Source organism: Dermacentor albipictus, chromosome 1 (genome assembly GCF_038994185.2).
Source record: "Dermacentor albipictus isolate Rhodes 1998 colony chromosome 1, USDA_Dalb.pri_finalv2, whole genome shotgun sequence".
In the NCBI taxonomy this organism is placed as follows: Eukaryota; Metazoa; Arthropoda; class Arachnida; order Ixodida; family Ixodidae; genus Dermacentor; species Dermacentor albipictus.
Window position 1 is genome coordinate 299,895,879 of NC_091821.1, and position 21,024 is coordinate 299,916,902.

General features: G+C 46.6%; 1 protein-coding gene across 1 annotated transcript in view; it reads left to right on the forward strand.

Moving 5' to 3' along the window:
- Positions 1-21,024, forward strand: part of LOC135916811 (uncharacterized) — a 105,205-nt gene that overhangs the window by 33,614 nt on the left and 50,567 nt on the right. The window contains exon 4 of the mRNA XM_065450249.1: positions 3,886-3,971. Coding sequence (XP_065306321.1) covers positions 3,886-3,971 — 86 coding nt within the window. The remainder of the gene's footprint in view (positions 1-3,885; positions 3,972-21,024) is intronic.

The following is a 21,024-nucleotide window of genomic DNA, read 5'->3' on the forward strand; positions in this document are numbered from 1 at the left end:
CCGAGCACTATCGCTAAACGTCAGCTACCAGTGCCACAAAGGAAGCCCGTGTTTATGCCGTGAGTGATTCATCGGACTCGGAAAGCGAAGAAGAAACCTTGCACACTCCTGGTACAGTCACAATATAGAGTCAGAGCTACAGGGTATCTCCGCCCCTTTCTTTAAGTGCCAAACGGGTGTGCCTCAACGCATCCATGACCTTGAAGGGAGCACTCCGTTCGATGTGTTTTGCATATTGTGGAGAGACTCGTTCACAGAATCGCTAGCATTTCAGACAAAGCTGTGTGCTCAGCAAGAAAGCAAGCCATACAAGCCGACCACAGCGAAAGAGTTGCGCACATTTTTAGGAATAAATCTTTTGATGGGCATCAAAAGAACCCCGAGTTATCGAGACCACTGGTTTACTGCTGAAGACCTTCATGAGCCGTTGATATCAAACCTGATGACAGTGAATGGGTTTGGATGGTTGCTATCCCATCTCCATATACATGACAATAAACTGCAACCGAGCAGGGGAGATCCGCGCTTTGACAAGCTGTGCGACCACTCGTGAATGAACTGTCGGCGACATTTTCCGCCAGCTAGTTGCCAACTGAATTTTTGGCATTTGACGAGTCGATGATAAAATTCAAAGGGAGAAGCTCGCTCAAGCAATACATGCCGAAAAAGCCCGTGGAACGAGGGTACAAGGTATGGATGCTGTGTGCCAGTAATGGCTACAATCTCAAGTTCGACATTTACACTGGAAAGTCGGACAATGGTGTGCAGCGCGAAATGGGTGGCAGGGTTGTAAAAAGCCTTACTGAAGATTGTGCCGGCAGGCACCACCGTGTGTTTTTCGACAAGTACTTCACCAGCTACCCACCCCTCAAGGAGTTGAGAGATGCCACCATATATGCGTGTGGAACGGTGAATGACAACCGAAAACACCTACCACCGCTGCAGGCGGATAAAACGATGGAAAGAGGCGACACGGACTGGTCTGTTAGTGATGACGGTTTGGCGTGCCTGAAGTGGAAGGACTAGCGAACCGTGCACATGCTGTCAAACTACCACGATCCTACACTTCAGTCTCAGGTAGCAAGAAAAAACAAGGATGGAACGCTCACAATGGTAGGCTGCCCAGATGCACTACAAGACTGCAATCAAAACATGAATTTGTTGACAAATTCGACCAATGAAAGAACCAATATTAGATTGATCGGAAGTCAAAAAATGGTGGCACCAAATTTTTTTCCGCTTCCTTGACTGCTGCATCGTGAACGCCTTCCTAATATACACTGAACTGGAAGGGGTTCAGAAGATGAGCTTGAAATATTTTAGAAGAGATATAATCGGTACATTGACCACGGAAGCACAAGTCTGTTCCCCAAAAGGAAGACGATCAAGCAGCCGTGTAGTAGAAATAAAGAGGTGGAAGCCAAATGTAGCTCCACTTGTCTGGGCCGCAGAATCAAAGCACCAAGCCAAGAGGTGCACGCTGAGGTGGTATGCAAAATGGAGCACAAAAGCAAACCCATCAAGGACGACATGAATGTGTGAAACGTGCAACGTTCATCTCTGTCTAAGAGAGGACAAAAAATGTTTTGCCGAGTTTCACAGAAAGTGAAAGGAGATCCCATTCCAGCACGGTGGTTACCTCAGGTGACCATCTCAGATCATCATTGCTGCCATGTGTAAATGTGTTTAGTTTTGCTTATATCTATTTTATGAGTGGCCTTGTGCAGTTTGTTCAATAAAATTTAGTTTTCTTGCAAAAACAAACTTCTGTGCCTCGAAGAGTTAAAGAACCCCAGGTGGTCAAAATTTCCGGAGTCCTCCACTGCGGCGTGCCTCATAATCAGAAAGTGGTTTTCGCACGTAAAACGCCATAATTTTTTTTTTTGAATGGTGAAGGTACAATCGCCAGAATTCCTGAGTATGTCCTCGCTACAAGACAACATAGCTTTCTTGCTTTTTTTAACACAACGCAAACATGCGCATGCTTGTTGTTACGTTTGCACGGAATAAAACCTGATAATAAAAGTCATCGCCCAATAAATGAGAAACCCATTGCTACGGTTTAGCAAGTAAAAATAGAAAATATTTTAAATGAAGAGCAGTACTCCCGAGAAAACCAAATCTTGAGTGTTGTGTTTCGGCTATCTGGTAGGATACTGTCGAACTCAATTCCTACGTGGTGTTAAGAAAAGTGTAACGCAACACTGTATCGAACCGTTGCGAGCATGTTGCCCAATGATAGGTGCGAACGATTAAACCGCTCGGCCACTGCTCCAAGGCTTTCGCAGTGATACGCTAGGGTTTTTATAGATGCCATGTGAATTCGCATGACTGTGTTCAAAAATCGCTTTTGTGAACAGTGTGGTGCCATGTGTGAAGAGTGGAAATGGGCATCAATCGAAAGCTGAGCCTCCTGACTACATACGCTGTAACGGCTATTGCGACAGCAGCCGTAATTTTATCACAGCTACCGCTTTTGTCCCAGAAATGGAGCAAAAATTTTCGTCGTTTCCATAGGCTTCCATTGCTGAATCTTTAACGCCCTGGGTAGAAAATTCTAGTTTTCCATAGCATGATGACTGCATTTGTCTTGTGTGGATTGTCTTCTATAACATGTTTGTCGCCTGCATTTTTCAATAAGCAACCTGCAATTTTAATTATTCGCGAAAACCCCAATAGTTCCTTTGCAAGCGCGCTAGCTTCGTGCCGGGGCAGCTTAGGGCGCTAGTTGGTACGTGTCCAGAGACGATTGTTAGAGGCGATTGGAAGATTGGTGGAAAAAAGTAGGGAAACGACAAATAACGGAGACGTACAAAAGCAAAACTCGCAATAGGGGATCAGAAAATTTGGTTGTGGGAGTTCATAGTGCTTTTTTTTCTTTTTTTCTTTTTTAACCTAGGTAGGAAATGAGGCAGTACAACAGCAAGAGCTTGGTGGCGCCACCCAGGGCCCCGTTCCACCCCGTTCCAAAAGGAGCGCTCATAACATCCATCCATCCATCCATCCATCCATCCATCCATCCATCCATCCATCCATCCATCCATCCATCCATCCATCCATCCATCCACCCTTCAATCAATCAATCAATCAATCAATCAATCAATCAATCAATCAATCAATCAATCAATCAATCAATCAATCAATCAATCAATCAATCAATCAATCAATCAATCAACCCAGAAAAGCTGGATATGCTCGGCTTTCGGTCAAATCTTCAAATAGCGATTCACTATTTAAAAAAGAACGCCTGTACGCTTCTAGGAATAAATGACATCCCTAAGCATCAATAAGATAAAGCAAAAAGAAAGAACACGAGTTGTAAACGCATCTCCCCCACTTCTTTATTGCCTCTCTTAACCAGCAATCGGAACACACTGTTGCACCATTAGGTTCTCTTTTTTGCTTGTTACTGCGTGTGACTGCACCCCACTTAAGTCTGAACCTTTGCTCGCATTTAAATGTTAGAGTTATTACGGTGGATAAGCCGTTAGCTTGAGTTGATGGTTTTGAAAATGTGCTTCCGAAAAGATGTCATTCGAAATAAATAATTTCATCTACGAAGCAAATAGCTGTCTGCATCTTTTTCTACGCTTTCGCAAGCGACTTCACATCAACGTATACTGCTGAAGTCAATACGACCCGACCAGGATAGAGGGTTGTGAAGCGTGTCCAGAGATGGATGTAGAATCATAAGTGTAGTATTGTCCTATGGTACAAAGTTACAATAGTCAAGAAAAAGGAACCCGCCTTTAAGAACGGCAAGAAACATATATTGAAATTCATATCGTGTTCACTGCTTTCTAGTGTACATGTGTTTTTCTTCTCTATCTTCTGTATAACACATGTGCACTGATGGCTTTTTGTGTTGTCTTTCTTTTCTTGCAGCTCATTTATTCTCTACTCTTGCAAGAATAAACTTCGCCCACATTGGACTCCAGAGCAACAACGCTACTGACGTTCTTCCTGTGCAGGTGTGTACCACACTGCACTTCATGAAACAGCTATAACATAACGCAAATTATTTATCAGCATAGCAAATATGCCGCCCTTTTGAATGTGTATTCCAAGAAAGGAGAGATGAATAGAAATAGCTCTTCAATGCCCTCTTACATAGCCATATTATACAGAGAGTTTCAGCTAGCTTTGGCGAAGTATTAAAAAACAAAAATAGGTGCTACGCTTGTCGAATTGGCGTTGTATTGTTCTGAGTCATATAGAGCACGTCATGATATTTTTTCCATCCCACAAAGCTTGGTAATTAACAAAGAATCCTAAATTAAGATTTTTTAAGCAGGAACTCCAGCGAAATATCTTCAATACAGAAGTTGTAGTGCTTGGTCAGACCATTGCATTACTTCATCTAAGCTAACTTCCCTGTTTCATTTTTTTTTTTGCAGCCATTGTTTAAAGTGCGCGAAATTTAAAAAAAAATACCACGTGACTGTTGCCTCAGTCGCCGCACTTTTGTTGTGCCCTCAAATGTAACTTTGAACAACTAGAAAATGCTGCTTCGCGCACAGAGATCGATTGAACAGTCTGAAGGTGAATGCGAAAGACGTTAAGTGACAAAAGTACGTACCGCTTTAAGTAAAAAATTATTCAAGGAAAAAGCGGTCGCCACTTGTGAATGCAATATGGGACCGGAAGCAGCATTTGACGCAGCGCAGGCTTTTTTTTTTTTTCAGACGAATGAACTTTACGGAGGTGGTGACGCTGATAGTGTGAAGAACGGAGATGAAACACAAAAATGAAACGGGGCAATTAGCATAGACGAAATAATCCGATGTTTCTGAACAAGCGCTGCAACTATTGTATTGAAGATTGTTTCTTAGAACTACTATTTAAAAAGTCAATTAAGGAGTCTTTTTATTTACACGATTTGATGAATTGTCAAAACATATCATGACACCTCAGAACGATACTGTGCCGATTCGACACGAGTAGTGCCCATGTTTGTTTTTCTAATACTTCGCCCATGTTAGCTTAAACACCCTGTATATATTTCTAGGCATCTGCTTTCCATTTCACGCCTAATGAATAAGTTTGAGCCATGGAATAAAGCAAGACTACGGTCCTGTCGGTTGCTTCTTTGACACTAAACACTTAAATTGTACCTTTGTTAATAGTTTCCATCAATTTAGTTTTATACGAGGAAGCTCAACATTAGTAACCCACTATTTCCATCACTGATGCTACTGTCATGATTGCAGTAGACAACTTTGCTGTTTGTCCCGCGCGAGATTAAAATGCGACAGCCACGCTGGAAAGATAGTCGGAGGACAGTTCCCACGCGATGCTGGGTCCTGCTGATTTTCCCGTAACGAGCTTCTCTCGCCAGAGAAGCTCCACAAAGGAAAGAAATAGTTGCCACTCACAGGGAGCATACACGGCGCGAAAGGCTCGTGAACGTTTCCCTGAAGAAAGCCTCCCCGAACTGGCGCCTGCCCTATCCTGAGAAGCATCAGAGAAGACCACGTGGGCGTAACGATCTCATCTCCCATTCCCACGGCCAGACTCTCTCTCTCCGCCCACTGAAACTGGAGGGGGGGGGGGGGAGTTGTTGTCACCTGTTCGATATTCCATCTACGACAGTGTTTTATGTGCTTCTTGAATGTCTGTCGTCCTGGTGGGTTGTGACCTGTGCGTGATTGGATGTTGCCAGGAGGGAGTGCTTCAACAGAGGTTTTATAATGACGATGCGGAGGAACAAGCTGCTGCTCTGGGCCATGAAAACGAGGCTCATTCCGGTGCTCGTTGCTCAACACGACTTTTTTTTTACCTATTCAATGATGTAAATAAGTTTTGTTCGAGTGCCAGAAAACCTGTTGGTTTCCGATTTCCCACCTTCTCAGCACCTGTTTTCTTCAACCCGAAGCCTCTTTCACACTACCACATCGAGCCGGGTTTGAGACATAACCTAGCGCCGCAACACTATCTACACGTAGCTACTTCGATCGACTGGAAATTCCGCCATTTCGGTATTTCACAATATGGCATAATTTGACGATGCCTCATTAGCCCAGAACAGCACCCTTGGTGTCAATGTATGCTGAGGTATGCTGAGATGGTATTGCCGTATTTCACAATGTTATGTCTCCGGATTTCTCTCATGTGCAGCCTTGAAAAGTTCACGAAATATTTATTGTACCGACTGAGTACAATCTAATACCAGTTTTATTTGCGGGCGGTCTAATTTCTCTAATATACGATTTAGCTATGTGTTCCGCATCTAAAAAGCTGTTGGTGCCACTGTTGATATGGTAGTCATTGTGAAAGCAGCATTTTTGTGAAAATATTTCATAAGCTCTGATTCCTTCTTGAATTAGCAGATGTATGTTGGTTCTGCGGACACAAACATGTGGTGCGTATTCAGTGACATATCCAGGTAAACTCAATGGTGTAAACAAGGTCGTGCGTATTTCCCTTAACGTGTTAAAATAATTTTGCGCTTACCACTGCACTGTTCTTGCTGGAACCTGCCGTTGTTGCTTAGTGGCTATGGTGGTGGGCTGCTAAGCACGAGGTCGCGAGGTCGAGTCCCGGCCACGGCCGCCGCATTTCGCTGGGGGCGAAATGGGAAAACACCCGTTTCTTAAGACTGAGGTGCACGTTACGGAACTGCTGGTGGACAAAATTACCGGAGTCCCCCGCTACGTTGTGCCTCGTAATCAGATCGTGGTTTTTGCACGTAAAATCCGATAGTTTAATTTGTTCTTGCTGACATTTTGCGGAAGGATCGTATTTTGGAATCTACGCCGCTTAATGTGTAATGCAGCAGACGCACCTCGTGTCTTCGGTGGCAGCTCGATGACGACGACAACAACGACCCACGCAGTAATTGTGAAAGAGCTACCGATGTCCAAATTGACAGATTCATTAGAATCGGTCTATTTGCTCCTGCCAAGGCATTTACGTCACGTTCATTTAGTGTGGGTGCCACGCCACAGAGGTCTAGCCTTAAATCTATATGCAGATGCACTCGCCGTAGCATCCCATGATGGCCCTATAATCCTAATTTTACCTACGTAGCTTTCATTACTGTGGAGCTATTCAGGAAATATATACTACTGCAAATAACTTCACGAAGTCATCGTTGTTAACAGCTCATTTCCTGCATCTAAATTTTCCTTCGAAATACAAATGGTGCTCCACTAGAAAAATTGAAGCAACTATTACGAGACTATGGTGCCGAATGCCCCCGACTGAAGTTTCACCGCCACAGGTCTGGCGTGCTATATGACATTTGTCCTCTATGCATTGAGAGTGAATCTCAGCAACACTTTCTTTGCAGATGCCGCTGGTTAATTACTTAAAGCAAAATATAATAGAAGAGCCCTTCTAAAACCATTGCTTTATTTCGGCTCTTATAGTAGTTCTTTGGGGCTACCGTACTGGGTCACAGCCACATGAACGTTTGGGAAGCACTCTGCATCTTTCCGCATGAGACAAAAATAATTGCATGCAGAAATTCTTCTTAGTGCTTATTATGCTCACATAGGTATTTTTCTGTCGTACTTGGATATTTGATCCCTTGTAACTGTAAGAGTAGGCACTTTAAATTGCATTTACAAGATACTTATTTTATTTCATCTTACTTTTCTAAAAGAAGTTCATAGCAGTTTATCACGACCTGATTCATGGCTGATGCTCCGGAATGGTTTGCGCCATTTCACCAGTGTACAAGAACAAGATCTTACGTTGTTCGCTGCTGCTAGGCTGAGTGATTATCACCTTTGTGAATAAATACCATCACGTTTGGGGGAGGTTGCTGCCATCCTTCAAGTCACCTTGGAGCTCTGTACTCGTACGTTGGCCACCAACGCTATGACGGATGCAGCCAATGCACCGACTGAACCTTGGTCTGCCCTGTCACTTGCGCTGGCACTCTCAGTTAGCGCGACCCGGCCATTTAAGCCGGATCGGAGAACATGACGTCGAAGACTGGCAGTCCTCCTATGAACGTGTAAGCGCTAACAATAAGCGGGACCACCAGGTAAATGTAACGTCATATTTTACTTTCTTAAAGCACAGGATTGCGATATCAGCAATCACTGATCTGACCTCTCGAGTTGTTCTAGATTCATGACACATTTCACCGCAGCGTTTAGCTGCCCCACTGTCCGCAAACTACACGCCGAACAGCGTCTACGCCAGCGAGCACAGCAGCAGTGCCAGACCTTTCCCAGCTATATCGAGCATGCATCGCACCTCTTCTCTGCAGCCGTGTTAATCCAACCTTGACGGAGGATCAGAAGATTAAACATATTCTGAAAGGCATTGAGGATAACGCGTTCAAAGTGCTGCTTGCCAGTGCTGCTTGCTCTCCTTCTCCACGTCCACCGTCGCTCTGACCGATGCGTCGTCGACAATCTACTTCCGAGCGAAACTAATTAGCGTAGTTCCGGAGCCAAGAACTGTAAGCTATCGAACTTTCTAAGACCTCAATTTTCATGGCAGGATGTCAGTGACGACCACGTTGAGGGAGCAGCCACACAAGCGCTTGTAGATACCGGGGTGCAACTTTGCAATTGCTAGTAAGTACAACGGGGCGTGGCACTTGCGAAGGCGCTGGACCTTTGCGCTCATGCGCGAGTAAGAGCGGGTGCGAGTGCGAGAGAGTAAATGTAGGGGCATTTGCTCCTTGAACATATGACTCAGCCTGTGCACTACCGAGGAGTTTCTTGGCGCGTGTTCTGTGCGTTTGCTGCTAGGCGTGCCAGCATTGCGGGGTGGCGTCTAGTTTGTTTACGCTCAGACACTGGCTGCCGGCGCGGTCAAACAAGTGATAACTTCGCAGATGCTTTCGTGGGAGCAGTAGGGGCCGTGGAAGAGGCCGGTCCTGCTATATTCAAAATCTAGAAGGCAGAGCGCCTTCGCAACCGCGGCTGAACGTGAGTGGCTGAAAGGGTGCCGGTGACGTTCGGTGCCCCAGCAACCGCTATGAGAATACGCCGGTCCCCCTTAACGCGTTTTACGTTAGCCTAGCTGAACGTTAACCTAACCTAACGAGGTCGAGACAAAAAGACAATAATGCTTCCGACGTAACTGTTGTGAGAATACGCTGAGCCACCCTAACGCCTTTTACGCTAACTTAATGTAATTTAAGCTAACGGAAACCTAACCTAAAGCTAGGCTAACCCTACCCAACGTGGACGAGATGAAAGCCAATACTCACGGCATGACATCAGGCAATTGCGTTCAACCGCGGTTGCTCAGGCGCTGTGCGCTTACTTCACTCAAAGGGACCCACTCAGAAACGCTCCTGAAAATTCCAGGAGAGCACACCGGTCCTTTACTTCGGCTCCTTTTGCTTGCCAGAAAAATTCATTGACGTTTTTCTGTATTTATTTAAGCTAGAGTGCTGTGAGGCGCAACAAATATTAATTGGACATTACTGACTCAGCAGCAGCGAGGCACGCGCGAGAAAGTGTCTGACGTACCTTTAAAAACAAGGATCACCAAATGGGGGTCAGCGCGCGCTAGTTCACTTGTTTCACCGTGCCGGCAGCCAGCGTCCGAGCGTAAACAAACTCGACCCCACTCGGCAATGCCGGCACGCCTAGGGTACAAACGCATACAGTACGCGCAAAGAAACTTATCCACCATAGTGCCTAGGCAGACTAAGATATTCAAGGAGCAAAGACCCCCAGATTTTCTCTCGCACCCGCTATTACTCGCACCTGCGCAGAAATGTCGAGCGCCTCGAGAAATGCCACGCCCCGCTGTACGTACTAGTAGTTGTAGAAATGCTACGGGGCCGCCGTTTCCGTCATCCGTGAAAATCTTTATCGCAAGCTAAAAAGGTCGCTACCTTTCTGGCATGGCACTTTGCACTGCTAGCACGCAGTACATTCATCCCACAGCTGTATGCGCCGCCCGTGTAGTCATCCAGGATATTTTTTACATCATCTGACTTTTTTTTGTGTTGCCATCCTGTTCTCATGATCTTACCCTCCGGTGGGACTTCCTGTCATGTCATAGTGAAATCATCGGTTGCTCTCACACGCAAGTATCCCTTTCGTCGTTATGCGACTATCATCGGTCGGCGCCGACTTCTGTGTTCGAAAGGTCTTGATTGATGCTGATATTGATTCAGCCCCGGAGACATCGGTAGTTGAGTTTGTCGTGTGCTGCCGTGCCAGACTACACTGTGGCGTTTACGCAATCTCACTTGCTTTCTCACCGCAATGACTTATTTCTCCCCTTAGCCGTCCTCACTGTTAGGTGTGAGTCCGCTTTGACACCCATATGTAATCCGCACCCGGTACCCAGTAACCGTACTGCGTCTTGAGACCTTAGTTTTTTTGCAACTTTCACATGTATTGAAGACCTTGACGTTTACAATGGCGTCACCTGTTTACATCTCGACGCCATAGATTCTGGCTTATCAACACCGCCTTCAGCCGATTTCGAAGGCGCCATCGCCGCTCGCCTTTCGCCATGTCATCACATCAAACTTCTTACCCTCCTTAACGAGTTCGTTTCTTCGTTAGACTGCAACCACCTATGCTTGGGTCGCATGACAAGTGTCTCTCATAACATTGACACTGGTTCACATGCTCCCTTGTGGCAACGCTTCATCACATCACTTTATTACCTTAAGGACCCCGGTTAGGGGGTATTACATAAGGGGGGGGTTTACAAATCAAGGTTACAGAGAGTGATCTTCATGAGAAACGAATGTAGTTAAGTTGTCCGCAAAAGTTGATGAACACGCGATGGCTGCAATGTCACGGGGAAGGCCATTCCAGTCCACTGCTGTGCGAAGACAAGATGAGGCCGCAAAAGTAGTGGTGCGAGCACGTGCGCGTGCGATTGAGTAAGGATGGGACGTACGGGGGGGATATGAGCGCCGGTGGGATGATATACGGTGCTTGATTGAGCGGACTGTGAAAACGATTGAAACAAACAAAGACTGGCAATGCGGCGAAGCACAGAAAGATTAGCAAGATCAGTTTTACGTTTTAGGGATGATATGCTTATGTAGTATGAATATGAAGATTGGATGAACCTAGTGGCACGATTTTGTACAGATTCTAGTTCGTTTCTTAAGTATGCCTGGTGCGGGCTCCAGATGGGCGCTGCATATTCTAGTTTCGATCTGATGAGCGATTTGTAAGCGAGAAGTTTTATGTCTGATGGTGCATGACGCAAATGACGCTTTAATACACCGAGGGATCTGTTCGCGGATTATATGATATTGCTGATGTGTGCGTTCCAAGAAAGGTCAGAGGATAAGGCGACGCCTAGATATTCGTATGATTGAACTTGTTCGACAGTGGAGTGGGAGATTAGGTATGAGAACGATAAGGGATTAAGTTTGCAATGAAAGGAAACGAGCTTGCATTTAGTAGGATTAAGCTTCACTAACCAACGATCACACCACTGTTGCACAAGGTTAAGGTCATGTTGGAGTGCAGTTTGATCAGAAATATTTGTAATTGTGCGATAGATGACACAGTCGTCGGCAAATAAACGGATATGGGAGGATACATGTACAGGCAGGTCGTTAATATATATGAGGAATAAAAAGGGTGCGAGTACAGATCCTTGGGGGACGCCGGATGTTACAGGGAGGGAGCTGGAACGGCTACTTTTAATTGAAACAAACTGGGAGCGTTTGTTGAGGAATGCTACGATCCATGCGAGAACGTTAGGGCGCAAGTTCAGCTGAGAGAGTTTTAGTATAAGGTGTTTGTGTGGTACTGTATCGAATGCTTTTGCGAAGTCGAGGAAGATTGCATCGGTCTGAAGGTTGAGGTCGAGATTAGAGTGTAGATCATGAAGAAATATGGCAAGTTGGGTTTCAAAAGATAAAGATTTACGGAATCCGTGCTGGGCAGGATGAAAAAAATTGTTAGTGTCAAGGAAGTGCATAATGTGAGAGTGTATGACGTGTTCCATAATTTTGCATGGGACGCTTGTTAGAGAAATGGGGCGGTAATTTAGGGGGGATTGTTTTTTACCTGATTTGTGGACTGGAATGACCTTGCCCTCTTTCCAGTCGTCTGGTAAGATTCCTGTTTCAAGTGAAAGTGAGAAGAGCATCGAAAAATACACTGCAATAATTTCTTTAGTATTTTTACCAGTTTTGAGTTAATATCGTCGACACCAGCCAATGATGAAAGTTTTAATTTGTCAATGAGTGATGAAATGCCAGCGACAAAAATTTCAACAGGGGCCATCATTCGTATAGTGTCGCAGTAGGTGGCGTAGGAAGAGGCGAGACGGCTTCTTCAGTGAACACGGATGAAAGCGCGATGTTAAAGGTGTCAGCACAAACAGCGTTGCTTATAATTTAGTCTTTATCGCTCGTAAGTGTGACGTCATGTGTTTGTTGCGGGTTTATGACTTCCCAAAATCTTCTAGGGTTAGTTTTTGGAGTTTTAGCTAAGTCGTTATGATAAAATGTTTCCTTCGCTTTCTGAATTGCAGTGTAATAAGCGTCTTCCGCAGAATAGTACCTGTCCCATGCGTTCCGACTTCCATCACATTTCGCAGTACGAAAAAGGCGCTTTTTCTTATTTTCGAGTGTATTGAAATTTTTACAGAACCATGGTTTATTTTTATTGGCAAGAAAGCTCACCGTGTGGATGAATTGATTAGTCAGGTCAGTAATTTTGTCCTTAAGCACTAGCCAGTTGTCATTGAGGCAACGGAAACCGAAATTGGATTGGAAAATAGGCAGAAAATATCGTAATTCATTATTAATTGCTTCATAGTTAGCCTTATCGTACAAGTAAATTGTTTTCCGGAAGATGGGACGTGTTTTGGGGACGAAATAAAAGTGGTATGAATGACTTTGTGATCGCTGATTCCTCAGTAAATATGCGATAGATTTTAAGCATTCGGGGCTATTCGTTAGTACAGAGTCTAGAATTCACTAGTGACGCGCGTCGGTTCTGTTACTTGTTGGATGAGGTCAAAGTTGAGAGAAACATTCATAAATTCGCTTGCTTCAGTATTTCCTGAAGTTGGTGAAGCCTGATTGAGCCAATTATTGCTAGGAAAATTGAAGTCTCCATAAAAGAGGATGTGTGAATTGGGGTGCTTTTTTAGTAAGCTGGGATAATTTTTCATTAAGTTCGAGGGCGAAATCTGGATCAGTTCGAGGGCGCCTGTAGCATAACCCAAGCATTATTGCTTCGGGAGGGGCACGACACATTACCCATAGCGATTCCAGTTGTGAAGATGTAATGATTAGAGAGCATGATAGTTCTCTGTTAGTGGCGATCAGTACGCCCCCGCCACGAGCATTTTTGCGGTTTTGGCGAAAAGTGCTAAAGTTCGGCAAGTCAGCCAGTGCCTCCGTATTTGAAATGTCGTCATTGAGCCATGTTTCTGTTAGTATCAGTATACTACTGCCGGTTGATTGTACTAGATTAGACAGGAGCACGCGTTTGGGAAGAAAACTACGTATGTTAGTATCGACAAGAACGGCACCGAGAGCGGCGCTGCTGCGCCGGCGTTGAGAGCGCCGCATGCGGAGCAAAATTCTATTAGCCGGTGGTACCCCTCTCCCATCTCTCGTTCGCGCCGCCTTGATTGCCTCCTGCACTGCTCGTGTTTGGGCACGTTTCGCGCCGCGCGCGGTGTGTGCGCGTGGACATTTCCTTCGAAGGGCGGTGTACAGTCTCTCTCACATTTAGGGGAAAACTCGAAGCGCAGCAGCTCGCGCAGATGCTCGAGGGGCGGGATCTTGAACGGCGTCGTCTGCTACGGCGGCGCACGCTGGCCGCATTGTCGAGAAACGTTCTACTGTCAGGTGCAGGGCGCTGATCACATCGTTACTGCGTGAAAGGAGCCGGTATTCTTTGCTAAGCGTTGCGCGACGCCCACTGATACGCCTCGAATGTAACTTCATCGCTGCATGGCAGTCATAGACGACGTACTGATTCCATACATTCTTGACGGCCCGTTTCTGGAAGGCGACTATATATTCTAACGCGATAGGACGCCGATCCACACTGCTCGTGCTGTGCAAGAACTGCTAGAAGAGCGCGCAGTCACTCTCTTGGAGCGGCCGCCTCAATCCCCGGGCGCCAACATCATTTAAAATGTCTGGGGCTCGTTGAAAGTATCGCTGGCGCAACATCCCCTCTATCAGTCGCCCGAGGATAGGCTTCGATCCACCATCGTCAGTGACTGAGACGTGCAGCGAATGAACACATCCCTGATCAAGTCATTCTACACTTCACTGCCTTCCAGGATGAGCGCTGTCATCGCTGCCGCTGGGGACATGACGAGATACTAACTGAAGTTCCGAGCGTGACGTGTCCAATTCCCCACCGGCGGGCAGGGTCTGTCTGGTGTAGCGAATGATTATCGAGAAAAATCACTTCCAGCTCATTGTCTGAACCTAAAACGTTCATTTAATCGTGTCCGTTTGTTTCACCGTGTTCGACTCCCATTGTTGAGTGCTTTGTTTTCCTTTCGAGTCAAACAAAGACTGAGCACGTTGCGCGCACATCTTGGTGCGTTTTGTCGCTGCTCATTACGGTAGCACATACAGTGAAGAAATATACGTGCACACGCTCAGTACTCCGGCCCTTCGAAAGAACAAATGAACCATGTTGTCAAAAGAAGTTTGTGGAACTCCATTAGCGCCAATGAAGGATCAGAGTGTGGCGACGCACAACGTTTAGTAAAGAATATCAGCTCAGTTCCCGCAGTACCGATGAAATCGGTGCACTGCCCCTGACAGTACCACGCTTCCCGAAAATGCGGCCAGCGCGCGCCGCCGTAGCAGACGACGCAGATCACGACACCGCCCCTCAAGCGTGTGCGCCTGCTCGAGCTGCTGCCGCCGCACGACTCCATTGCTTGCCGCATCGCGATGCAATACATTCCGAGTTTTCCCCTTAGTGTGAAACAAACTGCACACGCTATATTTGCCTTTAAGAAGATCGGTACGCTTGACGATTATTTTTATATGGCTGCAATGCGGCGAAAGGGCAGCGTCTGCTTAACCATGTAAGGGACGCTGAGCAGGTAATTGGAAACGACATCGTATGTGCCGCCGGAAAAATCGTCAGCACATACGATGCGGCACATACATACGGCACCTACGAGCTAAAGTCATTTTTGCAGTTTCTCACATTATGTTTGCTACAAATCCGTGTTGTCTCTGATGGCGACAACGGACTTCTATCGACACTGTGCGGAAATAAACAAGATATATCGCTGCATAGCACAAGTACGACATGCGCACACAACTTTAACTAGTACGTCCCCTACAATATGGAATAGAGGCAGCAATGTAGACAGCTTGGTCATTTTTTAACAGTACTCAAGAGACGGAAGTTGAAAGTATTATTAATCATTCCTGCTTCAGCAATGCCGGCGCGACCAAGACGCGGGTGTGTATCGTCCAGTAACCCGATCGATCGGTGCGATGGTGAAGCGGGAATGAACTCCGGTCATGTTCAATGCATCATGCACATATTCAATTTCTCGGCACGCGTGAACTTCGGCCACTGCTAGCGCATACAACAGACGTGGTTTCCATTCTTAGACAGCGCACACACAAACGAAACACGAGAAAGAAGACAGGACAAGCACTCGTTGAACTTAAAGTTTTTGTATGAATAAAAGGATTATGTACCGAGTAATTATTAATTTCACGTGGGTTAGATATAGAAACCGTCATACACTCAGGAGTGATCAATAAACGATCTCGCTTCGTTTGCCAGATGTTTACTTCGCTCGGCGCACCGCAGTAATCCATGTCTGTCGTCTGCTTCTTTCGTACCATTTTCTTGTGAATCGGTATAATTTCACTGGTGGCATCAACCTTTTCATGTTTACATTGCTGTCGTGACAGTTAACAACACAATAATAATTTCCGGTCATCCGAAGAGGCGCCGTCGCAAACAAGAGACGTTTCGCGCGCAGCGCGAACTGAACGCGGGCGCGACCGCGAAGAGAAGCGGCGACGGAAAGCTACACCTTCTCGCGTGCAGCGAGCGCGAGAAAGCCTTCTCGCGTGCAGCGCGCGCTCAGCCTGGCCTCCTCTGGCTCAGCGCGAGCGAAGGGAACCGGCGGAAGCAAACCCCCGGGGGATTGGAAACCGTGCCGCCAGGGGAGAAACGAGCGCTGGCGTCTCGGGCGAAACTTGGCGTGCGCTCGTCTATATAGTACAGAAAATGAAAGATTCGCTCTTGCGCATTTAAGGTGCTGATGGCGTGGTTGCTGACGGCGACATGATCCCTACGATACGGCTTTGACAATTCCTGGTGCAGTGTCAAAGATATATCGCTGGGCTCCAATATGCAGTGTATTGTAACGCTATGAAAATTGTACGTATTTGCTCCTAGCAAAGGCAATGAGCTGTTTTCAGGCGGTTCGAACTGGACGCGTGAAGTCTTCCACAATGCTGGAATTTGTGCCTTTTAGTTTTGGACCGTTTGAGAGGATAGATTCTTTAGTTTTGAAAGATGAAAGCTTCACTATGATGGGTCGTTTGCGGTTAGTGGTGTAACGCCCTAGTCGATGCGCTCGCTCTTTATTTTTGGGCTCGACTATAAGAGCAAAGCGTTCATGACAGTGGCTTATGATTATTTGCTCCGATTGAACGTATGTTTCCTTCGGGTTAGTGTCAGGAAAACCGTAGAATATTAAATTGTTGCGCAGGGAACGGTTCTCGAGGTCGTCAAGGCGCTCTTCAATATCGCACATACGATGGGTTAGTTGACCGGTCTTAGTGCTAATGGCGTCAACTTCTGTTCGGAGAGCTAAAATATTTTTGCAGAGATTTTCTAAGTCTGTGAGGTGGGTGCTTAGATTAGCAATAGGGCGGTTGGTGCTCGTTAGCTGGGTTTTGAGGCTCTTAATCCCGAATATTGGTGTGGCCTGGCCAGTAGACATTGTTTTTAGTTCGTCGAGGACGGCTTTTTCAGGACCGGGGTTTGTCTCTACGCCCCCCAATAGCAGTAACAAGGCGCGTATGACTTCAATACATTCAGAAATAAATAAAATACAGCACGGTGGGCTTGGCAGCTGCACCAAAACGTAATCACTTGATTTTTTAGAAGGAGCTTGATACCAAGCACTAACTTGCATGATCAAGATAAACTGGTTAGCGGTCTGTGTGGTGGCACAGCCGCGAAGCCCACAGTGCGCGGTGGGCGGTGGTTGCAGCTTTATAGGTTGCGCATATGATGTTGTCGACGGCGATACGGTAGCTGGATTAGTTTCGATGATCCACAGCGGGGCTAGAGGCGCTGCCAATCGTCCTGAAGCATGGGCGACAGGGAGGAGGCAGACGCTGGGTTCGCTTCCGTTGGCAGCAGGCACAAAGTTTCCCGAAGTGGCAGAAGAGGCTGCCAAGAAGGCAGACACGAACAGGTCGACGATGATGTGGGCGAAAATCTGCATGATCAGGGTAAACTGGTTAGCGGTCTGTGTGGTGGCACAGCCGCGAAGCCCACAGCCTGCCTATCGCCGCAGAAGAGCGCCGAATTGTCAATGAACAAGTGGACGACATGCTTTAGTGCGGCGTCATTCAGCCTTCTCAAAGTCCTTGGTAGTCAGCAGTCACTCCAGTGCGCAAAAAAGATGTCTCTGTTCGATTTTGTATCGTTTGTCGCCGCCTAAATAGGATTACAAGAAACGTCGTTTACCTAGTGCCTTGGATGGACGACGCTGTTGATTGTCTTCAAGGTGCAGAATACATCTCATCTTTACATTTCCACTCTGGTGTTGACAGCTTCCCGTGGCTGAGGCTTGACCATCCAAAGAAAGCTTTCGTCACTCGCGATGGCCTACGCGAGTTCAACGTTATGCCGTGCGGGCTCTGCAATGCGCCCGATGCATTCGAGCGCATGATTTATACCATCCTTCGCGGCCACAAGTGGAAGACTTGTTGATTTTACCTGGATGACTTAGTTCTTTTCTCAAAGGCTATTCCGACGCATCTTGTCGGTCTGCACGACATCCTAACCTGTTTAACTTCAGCTAGCCTACAGCTCAACATGATGTGCCCCTTCGTTGCCCGAAAATTAAACATATTGGATCATGTTAATTGGAAAGACAGCATACTTCCTGATCGGCGCATTCTTCGCACAGTCACCCCGTTTTCAAGGTCCACATCTATCAAGGCCCTGAGAACTTTCATAGGCCTGGGTTTTCCTTTTCGTCACTTCGTCCAGAACTTCACCTTTATCATTGCACCCTTGACGAATCTGCTTGTCACAAGCAAAGACACTTCCGCGTTGTCATCAGCGTGCAATGAGTCTTTTGAAAAGTGGCGCGGGTTGTTGACTTCATCGCTAATTCTTCACCATAACGACCCAACCGTACCGACAAAGGATCACACCGACGCCGGTAGTGTGGGCCTTGGTGTGGTCTTGGCCCAATGGAAAGCCATGTAATGTAGAATACGTCATGGCTCACGTGAGCCGTACCCTGAAGAAAACTGAGTTGGGTTACTACGTCACACAGGAGGAATGCTTAGCCATCATTTGGGCACCGGGAAGGTTTCGGTCTTACCTCTGCGTTCGTCCGTTCAGCATCATCATTGACCATCCCGCCCTTTGTCGCTTCTCCTCCTTGAAAGACCCGTCGGCTCGCCTCGGCAGTTGGTCGCTTCGCCTGCAGGAATATAACAGTTGTATCGTATACCCCGCTCCGATCGAAAGCCGTCCTACACTGATGCGCTCTGCTGCTCGTCGATGACACCTGATGTGGCTTCTCTCTCCGTTCCCTCTACAACTTCAGCCCCGTCACTACTACGCGATTTCCCATCGCTTGCCCTGTTGGTCGCCTACCTTGCTGCTTCATTGGTCGTTCCTTGAACGCGGACGCCTCGCCGTCAAACAGCCAACTCTGCCGTGCGAGACAACACCCTCTACTACCGCAGCTATTTTCCCGACTGCCGGAAATTGATTCTGGCTTTTCTTCGTCACATGCGCTCCGATATCTGTGCGTACTTCGATGTCGACCTTCAGAACGCCCACGCAGACGTCCTAAAAACCTTTACAAGGCTGCATCAAGGGTATTACTCGCGTGGAATCTACCGGTTTGCCCAACAGTACGTTCAACCTTGCACTGCCTCTGAACAAAGCAAGACCCCTCCACGGCGACCTCCTGGAGCACTACAGCCGCTACCGGTCGATCGTTTGAACGCGACGGCATCGACCTCCATGGCCCGCTTCCGTACAGTGGATGTGGAAACCACTGGATTATTAACGCGAGCGCCTTGGATAGCTCACAGGGCGAAAAATCCCCTCTCCGGCTTTACGCCGCCTTTCGCTATCACAGCAAAATTCATGGAGAATCGAGCCCTCGACCTTTGATTTTATTTAAGGCGAATTAGCCCATCAGTGTTTTTTATAAGAAAGCGTGATGCCGAGGCGAAGGAGCATCATCACGACCTGTAGTGTTAGGGCGAAGCTAATTAACGCGCTGTTCATTTGGATAGAGCTAATTAAGGCACTGAAACACGCGAACGTTGGTGTAGATGAAGGCGCCATTAATTAACATAAAGGTAATTAAGGCATTCGAACCCTCGACCTTTGGTGATTGTCAGACCCATGTTCTTTGGTGATAATTAAGGCAAAGCTAACTAACCCCCGTATTCACAAACCAAATTTAACTTATCGCGATAAGGTCACCCATGAAAGGACGAGAAAAGTATAAGTATAAGGAAAGAACAAGGTGCGTTTCGAAAACGCACCTTAACGCGCCATAAGTGTGCCTTATGAAAGGCGCCCTTCACTCGTTAAGTGTTTTACCTGGGAGCGAGGCTAGAGAATTTTTTGCTACGAAATAGATACTTTGACGACGTTTAAACTGCTTTTATTATAAGAAAGCAATAATGGCATGCACACAAGCATCTGTACATAAATAATGTATAAATGCTTGATGAAACTTGATGAAACGCTCGCCGTTCTTGGTGAGTCCGCCATTTGCGTCTGGCCACGTTGGTCTAAACCACTCGACGCAGCGCACGTTTTTGTACCGTCTTCTCCAGATTGGTTTTGTCCGTGTTGTGTTTGTATTTCGCTCGTCCGTGTTGTTTTGCCTTGTTATTACTTCCTTCGCTTTTTCTTGCTTATTTATAATTAGCTTTGCATTATTTTACTCATTTTTTATCAGTTTAGTTGTTTAAATAGTCGTAGTATTATCTTTTTTTTTGGTAAACCGCGTTGAGAATGGAGCGGCGCAAAATTAACTTTACGGACGAAGAGCGCACCATCCTGATGGACCTGATGGAGAGGCACCGCGATGTGCTTGAGTGTAAACGGACTGATGCGGTGTCGATCAACGCAAAGAAGACCTGGGAAAAGTTGGCCGACGAATTTAAGAGTCGCCACAACGTCCAGCCACGAACGTCCAAGCAATTAAAGAAGTGCTGGGACAATCTCAAAGAAAAGTGGCGCCATGCCAAAGCCGAAGACACGCGGGAGATAGTCAAAACAGGTGAGCATTATTCCTCATGTGCCGAAATTTCTGCATCTTGCTTGTATATATATTTGATGAAAGCACGGGAAGCCATCGCTACAGCTGATTTCTAGCGCACTCTGCAACAGCTTGTGCGTGTGCATACGGAACAGTGACGAGGACATAATCAATTCATCGCCAAAAATAACGTTGCAGTAAACTTGCTTGATCGTAACAAGCAGGCAAACAAAGGATGTGCCTACGCATGTTTGTTTTCCGCGACACACTTGCACGACCGGCAAATTTGCTCATGTTTTGGTTTCTTGAAGGCGTCGTTTGCTACCTCAAAGGACGTCTTGCTGTGAAAGAAACGCTACCTTATTTGTTTGCAAAGCGTGCTAATGCAGTCCTTGGGCGAACGCCATCAACTAGCTTTGTGTGTAGGCTTGTCGTGTGCTGTAATGACATACCAGGGGCAAGAAAAACTTGGGCACAGTTGCAGTTCATTAGCATATGCCTGGTGCCATGTGCGTGTGAGCACGGCGACCTGTGTCTGTATTTCCTTTGTGCTCAGCTAGCAGGGCTCCAAAATGACTTAAGCTACATCATGATATGTTCATATGTTTCTGCCAGTATTTTCGA